The sequence below is a fragment of the Castor canadensis genome, chromosome 4, assembly GCF_047511655.1.
Source record: "Castor canadensis chromosome 4, mCasCan1.hap1v2, whole genome shotgun sequence".
NCBI classification, from domain to species: Eukaryota; Metazoa; Chordata; class Mammalia; order Rodentia; family Castoridae; genus Castor; species Castor canadensis.
The window spans coordinates 82,000,724-82,023,302 of record NC_133389.1 but is presented as its reverse complement, the minus strand read 5'-3'; the positions used below and the strand labels follow the sequence as shown (position 1 = coordinate 82,023,302).

The window sequence follows — 22,579 nt, the reverse complement described above, 5'->3', positions numbered from 1 at the left end:
AAATATTTGTGGAGCACCCACTGTGGGCTCAACACCTTATATAGAAAGCCTCATTGGCTGGCTAGTAAAGAATTATTACTTCCAGTGTTTTGATGAGGAAGCTTGGCTCAGAGAGGTCAAATAACCCGTGTAAAACAACACAGCAGCTGGTTGGACTGGGTGGATCTTTTTTTTTTCATCACTCAGAATGAAAGGGCAGGTTATGGAACCAATGCATGCACATGTATCAGCGACAATACTTTTCTGAAGCCAGAAGCCGGTTAGAAAAGCTGGGATTAGTGGCAGCTGTGAGCACATGGTTCCTGCAGACCTGGGGAGAAAGGACAGGGTGGGGAGTGAGGACGCAGTAGTCCTTAGCCTCCTCTCTCTCTGGAGAGTGCCTGGCTGCTCACCATTTATGCCTCCCAGCTAAACACTGGGCCCTTATGGAGGGTCAGCCCCCTGCACCTTGCCAGGACAGCTCGCCCCGGGGAGCCCCGGGGAGCTGGCTGCAGAGAGCTGCCTCGCTGTGCACCAGGCTGTAGTGGGGCCTCATCTGTGGATTCGTGTTTTACAGGTAGTGTCTTGGTGAGGCATGGGCTCTACAGGGCCCTGTCATGTTGAATGTCATATTGAAGCAAACACCCCCAGGATAGGTGGGGCTTCCTTTTTGGAAGTTTCTCTCCCTCTCTCTCTCACAGAGCCTAATGGGTCCTCGGGCTGCAGGTGTGGACAAAGCCTCCCCAGGAAGGAGGGTGTGTGGACAACACCCAGCCTGCCCCTGGCTGGGCCGTGTAGGACTCTCATCCTTTCACCTGGGTGTAGTAACAGAGGGTGATTGTGGGAACCAGAAGTCTGGGCCTTGGAGCCCCAGCACCATGCTCTGTTCAGCCACGGGCAGACAGTGCTCATCTTGCCTCTCCCTTGTGACTACTGAAGGTTATGTGAGGTAACATGAATGAAAATATGCCTTAGAAATGAGCTTTGCACAAATGTGGGCTGTTTCTCTCACTGATGTCCAGCCCAGGTGTGGACCTGCAGTCAAATGTAAACGACTGTGCCAGCGGACAGTGGCCCTTTGTGGGAGCTGGCCTGGTTAGTGGCCAACCCTATTTTCTGATGATTTTGGGGTGGTGCAGGGCATTTGCATTCCTGGCAGGCCCCTAGGGATCGGAAGGTGCTGTTCCAGGGGCCATTGGGGAGCAGCAGTGGGAAGTTTGCTTGGCTTTGAGCTGTGGGTATCACGAGGCAGGCTCTGGGGGCCTGGCGTGTTGGCTGCCCCCTGCCACACACAGCCATCTATCTGCTGGTTGGTGCTGCCCCTCTCTTTTCCTGTCTTCCTCATTCCCTCCTTAATAGACTATAGCCTTAAGCCAGTGCCTCTCAGACTATTCCAGACCTTGCTCAAATGCAGCATCTTAAGTCCATAGGTGTGGTGTGGGGCTTGGAGACAAGGCCAACACAGGTGACTTCTACATACTGAAGCCACTTCTACTTAGTAAACTCAATTGCATTTTGCCCATGACAGTCTCACCAGCTGGCTTGGTGACCCTGGGCATAGGATCTGAGCATCAGCTGACTCCATTTCCCCTCTGATAAACCTGGCTCCAGGAGGACCGTGTGGCCAAAACAAGATGAACTATACCTAGTTCCCTTCAGGCTCTGAACAGACATGATTTGCCGTCCTTCCTCAGTCTTTCATTTTCCCAGACCCTGGGTGAAATACCAGGAATGTGGATGCATCATATCCAGGCAGCAGAGGGTAGGAATGCTCATTGGGATGGTAGGGAGGCTTGGGGCTTACCATGGCCACGTCCAGGTTCATGGTCGGGGACAACCAGAGTGTGAAGAGAGGGCACCATCAGAGAATCTCTCTGGTCACTCATTTTCCCTTTTTTTTAAGTTAGAAAAGAGAACAGAGCCCCCTTTCCAGATGGGTTTAAATCTTAGCTTTGGGGTTTTTGCACCATGTGTGTTCTTTCTCACACACCCACACTTACCCCTACCCCCATTGGCATCTGTAAACGTCTCTTAAATGTGTATTTTCTTTCAAAATAAAGCCACTTAAGCTTTGCCAAAATGGGCTTCACATTTGGCAAACCTCTGCCATCTGAGTTTTACTGAGTGTGCGCTGTTGTAAATTTAGTGAAGTCACCGTGTGTGCAGTTTGTTTTTTTCCTTCTTCTTCAAATGGTTCTGGAAGTAGAGCTGTTCGTAAGTAAAAGATAAATTATAGCAGGATCTAAAGAGGCATCATTTAAAAAGTGTCAGGATACAATTGGGTTCTTAAAAACCATGCAGAGCTGCTAAATTCACATGAAAATTGAGTGGAGTGGGATTGCCTGGGGTGACAGAGTCCTTGGCATTGATTTATCCCGTCAGTTTGGCCAACCCATTACTTCAGGCCTCTGGTGGAGTGGCGGCATCCACTGGGGAGGGCACCGCTTGGTGGTCCTAGCAGGTCTTGATGGCCCCAGCCCCCACTAGATCTCTGGAGAGCACCAAGATACCCAGGAACCAGCACAGACTCCTGGGAGAAAGATGACAGTGAAAGGCCATTTCTACAGAGAGCTCACCTGTCCTAGTCCATTTCCTGATGCAATGAAAACACTCAAGACCAGGCAATTCACAAAGAAAAGAGATTTACTTAGTCTGGAGCATGGAAGTCCAAGGTCAGGTGAGCACGTCTGCTCAGCTTCTAGTGAGAGCCTCGTGGAGTTCCATACATGGCGACAGCAGAGGCCAAGTGAGCACATACAAAAAGGAGTGCTTTGTAAAACCCACTCTCATGAAAACCCACCCATTTTCATGAGGGCTGAGCCCCCAGGACCCAAATATCTCCTAAGTCCCACTACCTCTCAAGATCATTACACTGGCAATTCAATTTCAACGTGAGTTTTGGTGGAAATAAGCCACATCCAAACCATAGCTGTACTCTTTTTATTATTTGTGATAGAATTCTTGCATTATCCTCTTAAAGGTTGATTCTAGACTTAATTCCAACCACTTCTGACTTGTTGAACTTTTAGGTTGCCTACAATTTCTTGATATTAAAACACCTAGTGGTATCGTGATCTTTTTGTCAGTCCTTGTCATCCCTTAGATTTTTACACTGGAGTAGATTAAGGAGGTGGGATTACTGACAAAAGGTATTTTGGGTTTTATTGATTGTTCATTTGTTTGTTTTTGTTGTGCTAGGGATGGAATCCAGGGTCTCTCACATGGTAGGCAAGCGTTCTACCTACCGTACCCCAACCCAGTGAAATGTATTGTCAAGTAATTTTCAACAGGGTGCTTTACAACTCTCTCCTTGTCATTGGATATGCTTACTTAAAAAAAAAAAACTTGGAAATTTTTTTTGGTAGAAAGTGGTATTATTTAATTTTTAGGAACTCAAGACCTCCCTCAGACTTTGTTAAGGAGATCGTGATCTTTGCCCAAGGGAGCACTGGGAGTTGTAGAGCTCCAACTTAGCAGTGGAGTGCTGAAGCTACCAATTACTAGTTCCTGAGAGCTGGTTCTCACCTCTCTTCCAAACTCTATGCTTGATGGCTTCTGGTCAGAAGCATGAAACCAGCTCCAGTGCATTTATCCCATGGAAATGAGCAGATGCAAGCCAGGGCTCACCTCTTACATCTTCCTGCAAGAACTGATTAATAATGTTTATTAGTCACCCCTACAGCCACTTAGCAACTGGCTTTAGAGGGCTTGCTGGGGCAACCTACTAACAAAAGCTGAGTCCAGTTACAGGTGGCAGCTAACAGTACTTGGTTCCCTGTGGTGGAAGGTTGACCCATGTAGCACTCCTCGTTCTTAATGGGAAGGAAGCATTCCCTCCAGGCTTGAGTATTCCAGGAAGGCTTGTCAGGAGAATGGGAGCTTGAACCAGATCCCCAGGAGTGTGCAAAATTGGGAGGAGAGGGAAGTAAAGACTTGAAGCATGGGGTGCTTGCAGGGCTATGGGGACACACTCCCTCCTTGTCATAGGTGATGACTGGTGCTATGAAACTGGGCTTTGAAATTAGCCAGAGCCCCTCTGGAGCCTGCACTGTCCCTCCTGCTAGTCCTTGAGTGATGGACTACAGTGGCAGGATGCACCTCCAAATCCTGGCATCTGGTTCCTATTCCAATCATCAGAGATTGGAATTCACCCTTAGCAATCTCCAGCACGCATGTATTGCAAAGGAAATGCTTACTTGCTCCCTGAGCTAGGTTTTTTTTTTCATCTCCCAAAGAGAAATGAGTTTTGTTGCCTTGATGGATGGTGGAGGCCAGGTGGAGCTTGTGAATATATTTGGAAGTTCCAGAAGTTGTGCATTTGGAGACTGTGTGTGAAATAAATGGTTCAGGCTGATGCAGGGAGAGGGAGTAAGGCTCAAGACTTAAGTGGTGGAGGACTATTCATTGAGGCCATTTCTCCATGGTAGAAATTGGGGCCAAAAAACCAGAGAGAATGAATTTAGGTTTAAAAAGAAGGGACAGTCCCTTGAAAGTGTTCCCAAGCCCCTTGATGGTGGGTACTGGTGCTACTTCCTTCTGAGCCCCCAAGCAGGCCTGGGTTTCAGTGAGAGAGACAGCCCCAGGTTTTGTTCCCAGGATCATCAACCTTAGTACCTTTGACTCTGGCACAATCTGAGAAAGTAGCCTGGGTAAGGACTTGGGAGCAAAACTAGCCAGACCTGAGAGTCAGGCTGCACACTTGTGTGCCCTTTATTTCAGGTCACATCTCATTTCTGAAGTGGGTGCTGTATAAGGCATAGCAGAGCCTCTGTCCATTCTTGAGCTGTGTGACGACCTATGCGTCAGACACCAGCAGAGCTGGGCAAGGATCCTGAGAGGACCATGGACCTTCCACAGTCCTCTGTCCTTGCCTCCTGCCTGCTGCAGCTCTTCCTCTTTTCCCACTGACCTCCCCAAGGATTCAGAGGGATAATGCCCAAAGAGACTACAAGCAGAGTTGGCAGATGTTCCAGAGGAGACAGAATGACAGGGCCAGAGACCTCAGGTTCACTGGGGCTGGGGGCTGGTGGGAGGTGAGGTTTGGAAGGACAGGTGGGTGTCAGGAAAGCAGAGGAGTATGGCAGGTATGGAGTGTGATGCAGGATGTAGAGGAAGCTGACCTCCTGGCACTTCAGTCCTGGGCACTGTTCATCCATGAGGACATCAGAGCCAGCAGGCATAGCTTGGTAAGTGAGGAGGGACTGGGAACAGAGAGGACCTGCCTGTCTTGAGTTCTGAAGCATTCTTGGATCTTCTAGAAAATGAACATTTTGGGTATGCCAAGCACCATCGTTACCTGCAGGACACAGACTGTTGAATTGATTCCCGCAGGTAGAATCTGTTCATTCATTGGCCCACTCATTCATTCATCCATTCTTCATTCATGGAACACTAGCCCTCACCTGCCACGTGGCAGCCTGGGACCATTGTTCTACCTGGGTGCTATTCTCAAAACAGCTTCTTGGTAGAAAGGTCAGAGCCTGGTACCAAGAGCATGTCGGTACTAATTCTCTGTGTAAACTCGGGATCTCTGGGTTTGGCTTCTTTACTATCTGGTGACAAATGTCACAGCAGTCTGACAGCTCCTGGGTGCATGACAAGGGCCATGGGAACTTGCAAGAGCAGTGGAGTGGCCTGACAAGTAATGAAGGTTTTGTGATTGAAGATTCACCTTCTTGGGAAGGGGGCACAGCTGTTCTCAACACCCACTGCCCACTGGAATTCCCTGGGAGCTTTTAAAACCACCAGCATCCTGGAGTACCCAGAGGTGCTGTTTCAGTGGATTAGGGGCTGGTTGGATATTGTGATTTGTGAATTTCTTTATGTCCTAATGTGTTTCCAGGGTCTTCGATTCACAGAAGTTGAGGAACGGAGGAGGCTCGGGTTGGGGTAGATGACTGCCCCTTGCCTCCGTCTGCCCCTCTGCCCCTCTGGCCCAACCAGGAGAAGTGGGGGGAGGTTGACCGCCTGGACAGGGAGGCAGAAAGGACAGAGAGTCCCGTGCCGCAGGCTTCCCTTAGCCATTAAAGTTTATCGTTGCCAGGGCAGTGATTGAAAAAGGCTTTTTGCAGGACTGAAATGTGAGCAATGAAACTTGCCAGCTGATTCCGACACAGGGTACTTATCTCATAAAAATATCCTTCGTGTCAAAAGGTTTCAGTAAATGTGCCTGGAAGTATTAGCAGTCATCTCTGCCAGCCTCGGGCTCCCCAGGGGCCTGCAGTGTAAGGCCATAAAAGGGGGCTCTTTAGTTCCTGCAAAGAAGGAGGGAGGGAGGAAAGGAGAAGGGGAGGGGAAACCAAAACTCAGCCTGCTGCTAGTGGGGAAAGCATCAGGTCCTCAGTTGCTGTACCAGGACTGACGCTTCAAGTGAGGCCTGTGCCGTGAGCTCGTTCCACTTGTCACAGAAGATGACAAGGCTGCTTACCTGAGGGACAAGTGTGTCCACAGCCAGACAGGGCAAGACTGTACCTTTGTGTGATCTGACCAATGGCCTCTTAAGACCTATCAGGGAAGGAAGTTCCGTAGAGAAAGTTATTGAGACTCAAAGAGGTTGTGATGTGCTCAAGGTCACACAGCTGTTAAGTGGTAAAGCCAGGATTAGGAAGCCATGGCCTCCTTTCAGAGCCTGGGATGCTTTTTCTCTGTTCAGGAGCTGGGGAGTTGCCAGAGGCCCAGGCTAACCTGGGCAGGAGTCTGACCATCCCCAGGGCTCCAGGGACTGGGTGTGGGCACAGCTCAGGCCTTTGAAAGATTTCTATACCTGGGGCTTGGGCAAGAACACAACCTCTCAAGGTGGGGTCTGGCTTCTGTTGCCTCCTTTTATTCTGTGCAGGATGCACAGAGCTGAACATACCGTAGCTGATTATGAAGCAGGTGTCAGCCGTCTCCCAGAGTTAGCAGAGGCCAACTTGATCATGGGCTGCACGGGCCCCTGAACTGGTCCAAGAGTCTTCCCAGGTGATCAGCACATTAGCCCAACCTTCTCAGCCTGTTGCTGGGCTCTGTTCACCTGTTTAGCCTACTCCTGGCCAGACACAGGTCTTACTGTCCAAAGGACAATGGGTGCCTCTCTGAGAAGGTGCACTGGACTGACCTGGGCAGTCACCTGGGCTCAGGGGCAACACAGTGGACAGTGGGCAATGTGTTCAATAAGAAGTCAGGTCTGAGCATAACCAAGACTTCCAAACCCCTCTTGCAGGAGAGGAGGAGAGAGAGGTAGGCCTGGGGCACAGTGACTCCCCTCTCCCTGCCTGTGCCAGGGTGCGAGGCTCACTTGGCACATCAGCCCCTAGACTCTGGACGCTGTGTGCAATTGGTGGGCCAGCCCCTCCTGCAGTGGATACCACACTGACAGTGTGAGCACCTGGAATCCAGGCTCGTCTGGGTAGGCCAGCAGCTCAGAGGTGACACCTTAATGTCACAGACAGCGGAGGCCAGAACCCTGTTCCTAGGCTTTACACACCAGCCTTGTACAAATTTGTCCTCATTCAAGTGTTAGCCACTTCCCAAAGCCTACTTCACAGCTTCCTACCCCAAGCTGTCCCCTACCTATGGCTTCGTTTGTGCCACTAGTTCCTAGGCTTGGCACCCCACGATCCAAAGCACATCAAACCCAGACTATTGGCTCCTTTTATTCCATGCAGGAAATCATTCATTTTCTTGCCCTCAAAGCAGCCTTTCTCTATGCTGTCCTCTGTCATATATAGTTGGGTACATTATCACTTACCTAAGTTCCAAACCAATACCCTGCTCCAGGATGCTTGACTCACTTACTCCTCTTCCCCAAACCCCACCCAGCATCAACTTCTGCTGGACCCACGTCCTCCATTGGTCAAAAGCGTAGTCCCTCTCCTTGCCGGCTCTGCCCTCCCTTCCCTGGTGGAGGCCTCCAGCCCTCACCACCAGTGCTCCAAGGTAATATTGGCATCTTGATTCATCTCCCAGCCTCCAGCACCATCTTCACACCCTGCTCTGCACACTGCCCTGACACTGCTGCTCCCCTGCATAAATCTCCATCTTTTCTCCCCATCCCCAATGGTGTCCTCGGTATCACACAAGCTGGGTCACCCGTTGCCTTGCCACCCAGAGCTGTTAGGTCCCAGACAACTCCTGCTGCTTCTCATGGCTGCATCTCTGCAGGTGGGCTTTCCTGGTCTTCTCCTCAACTTGGCTGCCACCTGTTGTTTGGGCATCTTCCCACTAGCCTGGGAGACCCTGGAGACCTAGGCCAGCATAGGTTCCCTTCTGCGTGTCCAGAGTGCTGCCTGGGCTGGAACCCACAAGAAGTCTGTAAGTGCAGAAAGCCTTCTCAACCCAAAGCTGGTGGTAGAATGGTGGAGAAGGGTCTGCCCTGGGAGCCTGGTGGCTGTGAGGATTCTGGCTATTGTGACTTCCTCTGGGAGTACCCCGCAGGGCTGGCTCATCCATAACCAGGGGTGATGCTGTCAGCGGCTTGAGTTTCTCTGAGCCACCAGGCAGACAGTGATAACAGAGTGTGCTCACCATCTTCCTTGAGGCCAGGGGCAGGGTAGGTAGGTGGCTAAGTCTTGTGGGCGCCAGAATCACAGACAAGGTTTCAAATTCCTAGATAGTAACTCACGATGTGATCTTGGGCAAGTTATATGCTCCTTGAGCCTCAGTTTCCTGTGTGGTGTGAAGAGCATAGGCACCTAGAAGTGTGCCAGCAGAGACACTCAAAACAGTTTTCTTTGCTATCATATGTCATTCAGTAGATGCTCACTGAGCTTGTGCTGCTGGAGTGCTGGGCGTGGACAGCATTACTATGACAGGGCAGATGTTTCAGGTGCCAGCTGCATACATCCTCTTTCATGTTCTTGGTCGACGGGGAGGGAGGGGTGACTAGAAGACTATGCACAGGAATTGTACTGAGGATGGTATGTCATGGCTTTGTGTTCCTGCAGAACAACCCATGGCAGGACACTCATGCAGAGGGTTGCCTGTCACCAGTGTTAAAGGGACTGTGTAGTCAGCTTTCACTTGGCTTAAGCTAAGAGGATTAGGTGTGCAAGCAGAGGCGTCCAGGACTGTCCAGGGCTCCAGGTGTATACATGGGCATCAGTGTGACTCCTTTATGCACATTTGGGTGGAACAAGAGAGCAACTTCCTTCATTCTGGCCCGTGGCTATGGGGATACCTTCCTGAATCCCCGTGTGTCGAGGCCCTTACATCAGAGCGTCTGGTCTGCTCCCTGCACCATGTGTTCACTGTGGGCCCCTCTGAGTACCCGGAAAGGGAAACAAAGCCAGGTGGGTGAGGAACAGAGGCAGGAGGACCCTGCCACCCATCTAGGAGGTAGGAGAGGGCACTTTGTCCCCATATTAGGAAGGAAGGCTCCACCACCCTGACCTGGCCACCCCTGAGGACCCCTGGTCCCAATCCCTACCCCTAAGCCATACAGAGTACCTGCTTGACAGCTGTGGTTTGGGGGAAGCCAATGTCATGGGGACAGCTCCCACCTCTGGCTGGTGTTACTTCAGCCTGGAGGCAGGTTCAGGGTGGGTGGCTTGGTTTGGGAGTCTTTCTTTGCCCAGAAAGGAAGTTCGACTTAACCACTGGGAACGCTGTGGGGCTGTGGCTGGCAGGCAAACCGTCTGAGGGCCATCACACGTGGACAAGAGCTTTACATCAGTGCCACATTACCCTCCTCCATGGCCTGGAAAGTGTGTCTCTGATCCATTGAGTGACTCAGGTAGATTGTTGCCCACAGCTTATACCAAAAAGCTTGTCCCCAAAGAGGGCCCCCCATCTTCTGTCAGGGGACAAGAGTCACCAGAAGCCATAGGATTGTAGCATGATCATTGTTATTCCTTTTTAGAAACAAATGGACCCTGAACTGTTTGACTGGCTTGGGAACAGGGTAATCCTACCCAAAGTGTCCTTCCTGGCTGAATGCGCCAGGGAGATCACCTGGAGGAGCTGCCCAGACTCAGAGAGCCCACCCGGTGCTCCCAACCTGGCTGAACCTGCTGTCTTCCCACCCAAGTCCTCCCTACTCTCCTTCCCCTTGTCATTGTCTCAGTCCTCCCTACTCTCCTTCCCCTTGTCATTGTCTCAGTCAACCCTGTCCCTGTCAGCTTATGCTCCCTGCCTGTGACTCTCTTCTCTGCTGTGAATCTTCACAGCAAAGTGCCATTGAGAGAAATTTATAGAATGATCCAGAGACTTGAAGAAGGGTTTCATGGTCTGAAAGCCAAGGCTCAGGGGCACAAATGCAAACATCAGGTATGGCAGGGCTGCTGTTCGATTGCACACACCACCTCATCCGTGAACCCATTTTACAGAAGGGGTCCTGGCTCATCCCTGGCTACCAGCTTTCCACAATCCTGGGAACAGCAGATCCTTCATAAGTGTTTGTGGGAGTTTGTTTCATAAAGAGCTCATGACCTGTGAGAGCTGTTGCATATTGTGTGCAGGATGTGCTGAGGGGTGTGTGAGCCCTGGTCTAGCCCACAGGTGGCTGTCCCTGTCTCCCTCTGTTCTCAGTCTCCCTGTGCTGTCTTGTCCTAAACTCTACCTCTATGGAGCATCTAGTCCACCCCACCAGTGAGCCTTGGTCCATCCCAGATGTCTGTAACGCCTACAGCAGTTTGGGGTCTCCCAATGGCAGCAGACCTGAGACAGAAGTGATGGCAGGGTCCCAGGCCACCCCATTCCTTGGTGGGGGTCTGTCAGATGTTCTCATCCAAGTCAAGGGCTGCATTTTAATTTATGCAAATGAGGGAGGGCTGGTGGCAGGGAGTTACAGACATCCATCACCCCATTTCCCAGCACCAGTCATTCATCAGTGGGGCCTTAAAGATAATACAGTTTTTGTTTAAGGCAATTACTTAATCTTGACAAACTCCTGTGTTAAGCAGGGCTATTAGCAGGGCCCGCCATTAATCAGCACTAAAGCAGGTGGGTGCTTTGTCTGTACTGCAATCGCTCTTGGAGACCTAGGGTGGGCCCTTTGCCATCCTCAGCACCCTAATTACACAAGCAGCATGCTAACAACGAGCATCCCACGTGGGCTTTGGGGGCGCCCAGCCACGGGCAGGAGAGGAGCCCATTTTTAACGCCAGTCAGAATGTTCTCCAAGCCAGGCAGAATGATCCATGGGGGTTATTAGCAGGTACCAGGAACACAGCTGGGGAAAACAGATAACTCCCCTCCTGAGGGCCCCTCCTGTACTTGCTTCCAACTTTGCCAGATTCCTGAGCAGCTCATAGAAGCACTTCATGGAATACCTTTTCTGTCGGGGGTTACGTTCACTTTTGGGCCATGAATAAAGTGGAAATATCAAGTCTAGCCCTGTGTTTTCCTGGAGACTGTCAGGTCTCTGACACCTCCATACAAGGCCTGGGCTGCACAGTGCTCTTCCTCATCCATCAATCATAGACCTGTGGTCATTATCCTACTGACTCGGGGCTCAGGGTGCCTCAGGGAGAAAGCTGGAGTCCCCGAAGAGCTGGGCAGTAGAGCAGAGACAGGGACACTGGCCTCCCTAGGCCTCATGTTTTATCTTCACGGTTGTAGAAAGTTCTCACTGCCCATCCCACCCGTGATGGCGTGTCCAGAATCTCTGTGGATGGGTGTGAGACCTGGCTAAGTGACTGACCTGGGGCAAGTTACCTAACTTTTATGTGCCTCAGTTTCCTCTTCTGTAAAATGGTGATAATAAGAATAATACCTTCTTCATGAGGATGAAATGTATTAGCATTTGAGACATGCTCAGGAGAGTGCCTGCAGGTCACAGTGCTCAGTGTCCCAGAAGGGGCTGACAGCTGACTCTGTGTGCTACTCTGTGTACTGCTACTTCAGTAGCAGACTCTCTCTCCTTGGCCATAAATTAATTTATGCTGACCCTTGGGTGCTACCACCCATTTATGCCATCCCCTGAGTCTGTTTTCCAGTAGTGACAAGATTCATTCACTCATTTATTCACTCATCCATCCATTCATTCCTTCATTGGGCACACATGCCTCACCTTCACACTAGACATGGTGTGGAGGGGTGTCCTCTGCCTGGTTTAGAGGGAGGAAGCAGAAGAAAAGTCCTGAAAGCTGCCCATAGAAGGTCACTGGTGACCTGGATGCTTTGAGAGCAGGATGAGATGGCCTGGTGAGAACCAGATGGGCATAGCTGGGAAGAACTTTCCGAGGTCTGCAAGACTATTGGCCTGATCCCAGGATGGGACAACCTATGGGGTAGAATCTAGGGAGTGCAGAACCTAGGGGCTGCCTGTTAGGCCCTTGAATCCCTCTTTGACCTAAGGGATGGGCCTAGACCCCCAGAGCAGAGCCTTTGCCTGAGATACATTGGCTGACAGCAAACAGCCCAGTCTGCTCTGGGTCTCTCCAGCCCAAAACACAGTGTGTGTGTGTGTGGGGGGGGGGTGGTTTCCCCTGGATTTTAAGCTCTGTTTATTTTAAAGGAAGTAGACTCCGTCTGCTTTTAATTCACACACTTAGCTCATCAAAATATTGTTTTGCAAGAGGTTTTTTTGATGTCCAGGAAGCCTTTGGAGTTGTCCCCCTCCTCGTTCCCCCTCCACAGTCTTATTCTAGGAAGCAAGGTTCTGGGTGCAGGCCTAGCTGGTTGGGTCATGAAGCCGTGTTTTCTACATCTTCTAGAAAAATGGGGGGAATAGGCTTTCCCTAGGGATTCGTGGACTAGCCTCCAGTCCTGCTGCACCCTTGCTGTCCCTCCTAAAGGGAATCACTATTTCTGTCAGCCGAGGTGGGAGCTGGTGGGCTAGAATAAGGGGAGGTTTGGTGAGAATGACGTACTCAAAACATCTCTCAGTTAATGGCGTCCAGAATGACGTGGACAGGGAGCCAGCATTCTGGAAGTGTTGCATGGTTTGGTTGATGTTTCTCTACAGCTCTGCTGTCCTCCCTCATGATCTCTTTTGTGGCTTTGCTTTCTGGGGACACTTTAACTTGTCAGAAGGTCTTGGGAGTCCACACGTTCACCTCCTTTCTGCAAATGCCCACGCTTATTGGAAAGGCGGTGGGCCTCCATCCACGGCAGGATGGAGGGAGGCGCCACTGATCAGCCACCCTGCTCTGCCCCGGTCAAAGGTGTGGAAGGGTGGAAGAAAGCACAAATCCTCCTGCAGGCCCTGAGACCGGGTGAGTTAAGTGAATGGCAAAAAAGAAGGGAAGAAATAGTAACCATTTGCTAATCGGTTAATTAAATAACCAAATAGAAGTTTGTAGGAAGCTCAGGAAGGACTGGGGTTTGGGGAGAATTCTCAGCACCCTGTTTTATGTGTCCACAGGGCTTTCTGTGAACAATCCAAAGCCAGTGATGGAAACTAGTGGCTGCTGAGTCCCTCAAGTGTGACTAGTCCCAGTTGGGCTGTGTTAGAAGGGCAGGATCCACACCAGACTTTAAAGACACAGTGGGAATGAACAAATGTAAAATATCTCATGAACAGTGGTTAGACCGTTTCCATGTCAAAGGGATATTTCTGATGAGCTGGGTCAATGAAACTGTATTATTAAAATAACATCCTGTTTCTCTTTTGAGAATTTATATAACATATAAGATCCACATTGCACTTCCATTAGCTAGAGCTGTGTTTGATGGGTGGGTAGAGAATGTCGTGAAGAAAAGGGTCCCCTTATGTCACATAAGATTATTGGTGCCACACTGGTAGGAGGGTCCCAGGAAGTGGTCTTTAAGGGACCTGTGTCAATGAAGGAAGGAAGAGCATTTTGTAACCTGTCATCAACAGGAAAGACAGTGGGCCACTACAAGGCCTCTCTAGTTGGTCAGATGGCAAATTCTGCTACCAATTAAAGGTCAGTGATTGACTTTGGCAGATTCTGCCTCAGAAGGCATCCTGCTGGAGTCAAGGGTGCATTACCTCAGCCAGGGAGGGCTTCACCTATGCCTGGCAGAGTTCCCAGAGTAACAGCAGAGTGAAAAGCAGTCTGAGGCACTCTCAGCAGGACGTGAAACAGAACCTGAGCACTGCCCTGGGGTGTCTCAGTCACAGCTTGATGTGTAGTTCAGTAAGCATGGCGGGTGACACCGCTGGAACCTATGGGCCAGGAAAGGGCAAATGCCCCCAGAATGTGTATTCTTGGGCAGTGAGCAACAGCTTTGAAGTGTTAGCTGGCCAGCAAATGGGGTTACTGGCAAACAGGTGAGGTGAGGCTGTCGGAGGGACAAGGCTTGGAGGGTGGGTGGCCCATGGCACCCAGGCCACTTGGCACCTCTGCAACAAGTAGAACACTGGGACCTGGGCACCAACTGGCTGGTCACGCTTGTCTCCAGGACCCTGGGCTGGACTCATGCTGCTTGTATTTTACGGGATCCCAGGGCTCCTGGGAACCAAGATCCTCTGGGCTTCAAAGCTATTGTGCATTTTGGGGTCCTTCACTCAACCTTTTTGGGGAGCAGATTCTGTGCCCAAGACAATCTGCACCCTTCATCAAGCTTGACCATCCTTCATGTTTCTCCTGGCTTTAAGATCCTCTAATTTGGGATCCCTCTTGTCTACCAGGACAAGTGGGTGGCCCATGCCATTATCTATGATGGCCAGGATCTCCCCAGGTTCCTTGTGGAGCCCTCCCCATCTCCACCCCTTTGAAAAGGAAGGTGCCCAACAGAGTGGCAGTGGAATGGCCACACTAACACTCTTAGGGGCCCTCCTGCATGCCTGACACCTCTCAGTGTCCCTCTCATGTGGTCCTGTCACTACCTCACTTTGCAGATGAGGAAACTGGCGCACCAGAAGATTCAGTGAGACAGAGGCAGAGCCAGACTTTAGCCCTGCCTATCACAACCAGAACCTCTGATTCCAAGGCTACCAGGCTCCCAGCAGTGAGGGCCACACTGGTCTCAGCTGACCTGTCCTGCAGTGTTTGCTGGATTGCACTCGGGCGTGCACTGCTATGATCCCATCCACCCAACCTCCAGCCAGCCTTAGGACGCTACCCACTCATAGTGGCTTGCACTGGCCGATGCTCTGTCTTTCAGCAGCTGTTTTGTCGGTAACACCTCAGCAGGATAGGCAGCCTGCATGGTCCTGCCTGGCTGTGTGCGGAGGTAGATCCAGCTGCCCAGAGGCTGGAACCTCCAGACATCAGCCAGCCATGGTGCTGGAATTTCCTGTCTGATTTTAACTCTTCCCCTTTTGTAACCCGCAAGTGAGACAGAAACACTTTTTAATTGCATGCAGTGGAGTGACCGTTCAGGATATTATTATTTTTATTAAATGCTTCCTGTGGGGGTATGGCTGAACACCAGGAGAGGCCTCTATAGATTATTGGGACTAAGTACCGTTTGCACAAGGCTTGGAGAACAAGCTTGCCCAGCCCTGAGAAAAGAGGCTTTCCTGGACTCTCGACTCTTTCAGTGCCTCCCAGCTCTGGGGCAAGGCCAGTGACTTGTCCCCACTGGAGACCACCTGGTCCTCTGAATCCCCATGCCTTTGAAACTGTCAGAGTTTCAAAGTGGACTGAGATCATGTAAGTCAGAAGAGGGGCTCTGCGGTCTCACCAGCCCTGGCACACACCTTCATCCTTGCAGCATGAACAGTGTGGCTACCTAGTACCTTCAAAACTACATCCGATTGATACAAATGCCACTGTACCTGCTGCTTAAGTGCCCGGTAAATGGGACCCTGTCACTTCCACAGCTGACTCTCTTATCTCCCATGCTGAAATCTGGTAGCTAGCACAAGGCCTGGTAGGCACAATGTGAGAAATAATTTTCCACCGCCTCGGTGGGCCCTCAGGGGCTCCAAGATGTAAAAAGGTAAACTGAGCTGTGCACCTCCAAGTGTGGACCCTGGTCCAGCTGCTCAGCATCCCTGAAACAGGTTAGAAATGACGCAGGCCCACTGAGGAGAAACACAGGGAGGGACTTAGCAGTGGAATTTTACCCCACCCTGCAGGTGATGCACAAGTCTGAGAAGCTTCCATATCAGTGCTTGCTTGTCAGGATGTCTCTTATTATGCATGTTACCTCATCTCATCCCCAGGACCCCAGGAAGAAGTGTTCCTAACCCTTTATGTACCAGAGAGGCCGTGGCTTGTCCCAGAACTCCACCTCCCAGGCCTCTGTACCAGGCAAGATTGAGCCTCTTGGGCTTGCTGTCTATACTGCCCCCAAATGAACCTGAAGTCATGGCCCCTTCAGCACCCAGCTTCAAAACTGCCTCTTCCTGGGAGCTTTCCTGGCTTCTCCAGGCCATGAAAATCTCCCTTCTCCAACTCTGAGACCATTCTTTGTTGCATGGACCAGCCCAAATCATCTAGTGACAGGCTGTCAAGCTTTGGAGCTGGATCACACAGAGCTGCCCCTGGCGCATGCCCTGAGGGCAGAAATTGTGGCTCTTGCTCTTGGTGGTCGTGGTAGTCTCCAGAGGAAGAGGACACAAGCAGTGTCCTCTTTCTTACATCCTTTGGTGGGTCATCAGGCTCAGGGTGTGACCTTCCTCGTCTGGGCTGTGGTCAGCCAGGGAATATGAACTCTGCCCTTTGGAGCAGTGATGAGCTGCTGTGGAGTCCAGAGAAGTCTACAGAGCTCAAGTGGGTGACTTGTATAGGCTGTTCAAGTCAAGGTTTAATTTACCAAGTTATGCTGTAAAGATGGAATAGGGACGGGAGAGTTGGTGACCATGTAACCAGCGAGTCCTACTCAGAATGCACTTGTTCTTATTTGACTTGGTACAGGCCCCCAAGTGGCTGGGGCCTCTCGTCCCCAGGCAAATGCTTTGTGGCAGAGCCCTGGAGCAGCCTTAAAGCTGTAATCCACTGCCCTGCTATCCTACCTTGCTGCTTTGTCCGGGACATCCATTTCCCTCCCTCCCTGGAGGAGAAAACTGGGTTTGGCTTAAGGAAGTTGGTTCATGTCAGGATTCCATCTTCTGAATCACTGCCCTCCAGCAGGTAGGAGAAGCCTGGCACCAGCCATGGCAGTCACAGTCTACAATGTTGCCACAGTCTCTTCTGCCTGGAGTTATCCTGCTGTGGACTTCTCTAAGAGGTAAGTTACTACTGCGACCATGGTGTTATGTGGCTGAAGTCAGGCAAGGAGGGGGAAAATTCCTCTTAAACAAAATTCACAGTGCTCTTCCCCTGAACTCACGGTCTACCTTACAGTCTCTCTCATCTGTTCATTTTATGTTGGTTACCATGGGTACTAGAGAAGCATACTTGGGGTAGCCAGCCTGAGCCTCCTGGGGATTGGCCATCTGGAGGCGTGGTGGGCTGTCAAGAGGGACCCATTTGTAGAAGTCCCTTCCTGCAAAGCCCTAAAGCCATGACTCCCGTCACTTCCTCCATGCTGTGCAATGCAGCCAAGTTGGGGGCAAAGAGTTTGCACAAAGTGCACGACTAACCACGGGTTCTTGTGAATTTCTATCTGATGCATCTCAGCATCCCTTGCATGAAGGACTGAGGAAAAGGTCCCTTCATCACCTAGCACTAGGACACCTGTTCACATCTACTCTTGTTAAGTTCCAGCTGTACAAACACAACTCTTCACAGCATCTGAGCAGATGCCATTCCTATCTTGCAAGAAGAAACTGAGCTGGAGCCATGGCTTCTTGCTAGCAAATGACAAACCCAGGGTTTGAACCCAGACCTATCTGGATTCACAGATCATCTCCTTCCTGCTTTTGTTCCAAGCTCTTTTGACAATAGGGAGAGTTGGTCTACCACTTCATTTAACTGATGGCAACTTGGGAACAAGTTGGCTTTTATCCACCTGTGCGGTTTGCCATGCCTGACTTGTAGTCTGCTTCTCTGCTGTGTTTTCTTCCCTGCACACTGGCACCTTTTTTACCAAAGACACAGTTGTCTCTTGCTGCTATGTCCTTCCCACATGAGTGGGAAATCCTTCCCGTGACTTTAAAGAAAAATAATGAAATAATCTCACCATATTCTACTTAAGACTCAGGGAATTCCAAGCTGAAGGAGCATGATAGATTAGACAGAGTCTTCCAGAGAAGAGAAAGTGGGAACCAAGAAACCCTTTCTAGCCCCCTCACCCCCCCCCACCCCCCGCCTGAGCTGTAGCAGCATTTCGACTTGTCAGACTGCCCATGGCAGACTGGGCTCCCAGAGAGCTGTTGGTAAATGAGTGGCAGTGAGTGTACCCCCCCAGAGGTGTGGTCTCTTGGCCTGGAGCCTGGGAAGGTGTGCATTGTCACCACCTTCCCAGGGGTCACCTGGATGTGGTGGGAAGAGTAGGCTCCACATCCACTTCCTTGATTTCTGGTTATGGATGAAGCCACAACACCTCCTGCATGATGACTCCATGGTTTCTCGTAATTAATGGGGCAGTTGCCCAGAAGGATGGGAATCCAGGCTCTGCCTCTGACCTGGTCTCCTTTCCAGGCTCCTCATGCCTCATCACTACTGGGACCCATCTACTACAAGGGCTCAGCCTCCTCCCAGAGCCACCTGCCTCTACCATCCCTCAGTCAGTACCTGGGCAATGGAACATCTTGTAGAAATCCAATTATCTGGCCCCAAGCTGTCGCCACTCACCAGCCACATGTGCTGAGCTAATCCCAACCTGCAGTCTTGATTAAAGAGACGCAGGAACTTGGCGGGGTGTCCCTAACCTGTCTCTCCTGGGCGGTGGTTGCTTTGACCTCACCGGCCTCTCGGGCCCTGTCGGAGCAGAGCTTCTGCATCGCAGCCACACATGACTTCATCTGAGGAGAATGCCCCTGGAGGCTGACGAGGCTGCCTTGTCTTGTTTCTCTGACCCAGTTTTTTCCGTTCTTTGTCTGAGGTCTCTGCCGACCCCCGCCCCATCCTCTCTCCCAGTCATTCATCGGGCTCATTATTAATGGGACTTTAACTTGTGCGGCTTCCAGGAATGGACTCTCCTTTCCCTCTTTCAACATCCTGCTTGCACTCAACCAGATCATTACCCCAAGGACACTGTCACACAAATGTCCCCTCACCCGGCACCACCAGCCAAGGAGCATTCGGTGTTTGAATTAGCACACAAAAATTCTGGGGTTTTAGTGACAGACGCCATCACTCCACCCTTCCCCAGCTTCTCAGGGTCTTTCTGTGTGGGATCAAAAACAAATGTGCATTTTTTCCAGGGGGAGGGGAATGGCGATTCATTGAAAATTCCCAACTTACAATTTCTTTCCTCAAGAACTTAAAAAGAAATACCAGTTTCTTTGAAAATGGCATATGGAGAGAGAGAGAGAAAGAGGGTGGAGGGGCAGGTTCCCCCTCTGCCGGAAGGACATGATTTAGTTTGCTTTTTTTTTTTCCTTAAAAAAGTCCACAACAAAAACAATGTGTGGAAGGTCTGATTGAGTATGTCACTTGAAGGCAGCTCTGGTTCTTTCTGGTCATCTCCATGTTTCTCAGGTGATGCTGGGCCTTTGGCTGGAGTCATTTCTCTCATTCCTCCTCAGCCTGGCTCTGAGCCAAGCCTTTGCTTCTGGAAGCTTCTGTCAGGGATATGAGGGGCTGCAATGCCCCAAGTCCTCAGTTGAACCTGGGCCAGCCTTCGCCCCTCACTTCACCTTGTGTAAAAAGTTGGTCCTCCAGAGACTGTGTGCTTAAAATATGTGAGTGTGTGTGCATGTGTGTGAGACAGAGTATGTGAGTGAATGTGCGTTGGGTGCTGGGCTCAGGTGACTGGGGCAGGGAGACACCTAGGAGGCCAGTGGGTCAGTGAGCTGTACATGAGGGCAAAGAGATGAGCCAGCAGATACCCAGAGGCTCTGGCCGTGCACTGCTCCAGGATCCCTCATGAAGCCCCAGGGTATCACTGGTATCACTGGCTGGAAGCTGTGTGGACCTGTCCCCAGGGAGCTCCACTCCTGCCATACAGAGGGACCAGGGGGACATAATTACCAGTGGCCAGTCTGGGGCTCCTGGATAATGTGTATTTCTATGCCAGAGCACTGGATCCTTCTTTTCAGCATTTTGAATAGGACCCTGTCTCCTGTCTCCTTCACCTCCATCCATCCCTGTGCTCCAGACAAATCAGCCTGAGTTCTTCCCCTGATGCCCGGCCTTTGCACCTACCATTCTCTGTGCCCGAGTGCCACTCCTTTCCTGAGCCCTGGCTGCCTCTCCACTTCCTTGTCTCCTTTCTGTCCCACTCTAACATTTGTGCTACATATGTGTTTGCTGACTTGTCCACCGTCCGTCTCCTCTCGCTCAGCTGAGGCGTGGGCTGCTTTGTCACAATCCCGTTCTCAGCCTACAGCAGTGCCTGCCACACAGCAAGTGCTTGACAAATGGCAGATGAATGCGGGGTGATCATTCCTAGGTGGCTGCTGTCCCCTCACTGCTGATGCATGTGGGTAGGGTCCCCTCCCCAAGGCTGGACAGGGAGTTTACGCTTTGGAGCCCTGGTGTTGACTCCTTGCTACTTGCTGACCTTGTGCACCAGCTGTCCAGCCTGGGGCAAGTACTACACTGTGTGGGAGTCCCAGTGCTCAGAGGCCCTGTCACCCAGGGCCTGCCTCATACTGGACATTTGGCTGGGCTCTGAGGGGCCATGTGGAGCTCAGTGGAGAGATGCTGAAGCCAATGAAATCACCAGTCACATTTTGCCCAGTCATTGCTCACCTGGAAGCACAGCCACAGCACCCAGTGTCTCAATGTTCTTTTCTGAGAAATGGGGACAAGAGCAGGGCTGATGGTAAAAGTAAACAAAGAGCCATAGGCTAATCCCTGTGAGGTGACAGATGTTGGTAGCTGCCATTGGCCAACCTAACATACGGTGCCAGGACAGGCAGAGCCACCAACCCCTGTTCTTGGCCCGTATGAAGAGTCCAAGGGGTCCAGGGCCATGGAGGGATAGGTACAGGCTGCACAGGCTGAGGGGCAGCTGCCTGGAGAGTAACGGGCCCATGGGAGGTGCTACCCCAAGTTCTGTGTTAAAGAGAAAGCCTCTTTCCCTGTCACTCACCCACTGCCTTCACCCAGGGACCTACTGGGAAGGAGGAGGCATGACCCCACAGGTGGGCCTCACACCTCTTCCTGGAAGCCCCAGGCCACTCCCCCTGTTCATGCACACTCAAAACAACAGACTTACATGGACACACAACAACCCACATGTACACATACAATGTACATACCATGTGCACACATTATACGTGAACAACAGCACACATGTGCACAGCACCCACCTTCTTTGGCTCCTGCAGAAGCAAGTCTGAGGATAGGAGGGGCACACAGAGTTCTGCAGAATGGCCTGCAGAGGGCATTCAGATACAAATGCAGCTTCCTGGGGCTGCAGGGAGGAGTAGGTGTTAGTCAAGCACCAAGTGCAGGCTGGGATGCTGTGTGTGCATTTGTTAATGGCAGTATACAGTCAAGGTAGGGCAGGAGAAGCCCTGGATTCTCTTCCTGGCTTTGACACTTTTCAGTCCTGTGACTCTGAGCATGACCTCCATTTCTGCAATACTGTCATCTGTCTTCCTGGACATGTTTCATTTTGTTTTTTAAAGGCACTTTCCTGAGGGTGTGGCTCAGAGGTAGAGCACTTGCCTAGTATGTGCAAGGCAATGGGTTTGATCCTCGGCACTGGGAAACACAAGGCAGTTTCCTAAAGCTTGAGACAGGTCAGCACCACTTTTCTGTTGGGCCCCTGAAGATGTGAAAGCACTCAGCTCTCCAGGCTCCCTATCGCTGGTGTGAACAACTTGAGTCCTTTGCCCCATTGCTAGTAAAGTCAGAGTTGGATTGTGGACTTCCAGGGCTTCAAGTGTCAGCGTGGATTGTCATCGTCAGTAGTAGCACCTGTGGAGGTCCCTATCTGTGCAGTGTCTCCTGTTCACGAACGTTTTACGTCTTCACCATGTCAGTGTCACTGACGCCATGTGCAGATGGGCAAATCAGACTCAGCTACAGAAATCTGCTTAAAGCCAGGCAGCTGGCCAGCATCTCTGACTCTCAGAGGCCACCAGCACTTGGTCATCTAGTCACAGCTTCAAGCCATGATCACATACCCAGGCTCACCTTTTCAGAGGACTGGGGTTTTAGGAGAGGGTGGAGAATTGGAATAGTATTCGGCCGTCAAAAGGAAGGAACTTGTGATACATGTCACCACTCAGATGGACCTTGAGGACGTGAAACAAAAGGACAAATATTCTAAAATCCCACAGTGGAAGTACCCACACCCACTGTGGCCAAATTCAAAGGGACAGAAAGTGGAGTGGCAGTGCTGGGGAAGGGGGTGGGGCCAGTGTTTCATGGGGACAGAGCATGATAAAAAAGTTCTGTGGATGGAAGGTGGTGACAGCTGCACAGTACAAACGCTCTTGAGGCTACTCAACTGAACGCTTAAAAGCAGCAAATTTATTTATATAGTGTATATTTTACAACAGTACTTCAAAAAGAATTCACAGTGCTCACGGTACAGTGTTAGAATGTGTTTGCACAGAACAGTAGCCTTATTTTTATGCATCTGTCACACTATGCCCAGCCATCAGCAAGCCTGTACATAGGAGAAAAACAGACCAATCGCATGGCTTTCAATTTCTCAGAAATCCAAGCTCAACACTGCCCCTCTGGCCAGCGGCCTCAGACTGAGGGAGCCGTGACTAAGAAGTCTCTACTTCTTATCCCTTTTCTCAGTCTACCTA

At 51.0% G+C, this 22,579-nt stretch overlaps 1 protein-coding gene across 3 annotated transcripts in view; it reads left to right on the top strand.

The window, feature by feature from the left end:
• Gli2 (GLI family zinc finger 2) overlaps positions 1-22,579 on the top strand; it is a 218,606-nt gene that overhangs the window by 141,709 nt on the left and 54,318 nt on the right. Inside the window, exon 1 of one of the 3 annotated variants that reach the window (XM_074070529.1) lies at positions 16,891-16,986. The exons of the other annotated variants lie outside the window; for them this stretch is intronic. Within the exon in view, the coding sequence (XP_073926630.1) occupies positions 16,932-16,986 (55 nt within the window). The 5' untranslated portion in view covers positions 16,891-16,931. Of the gene's footprint in view, positions 1-16,890; positions 16,987-22,579 lie in introns of those variants that run through there. 3 annotated transcript variants of the gene reach the window in all.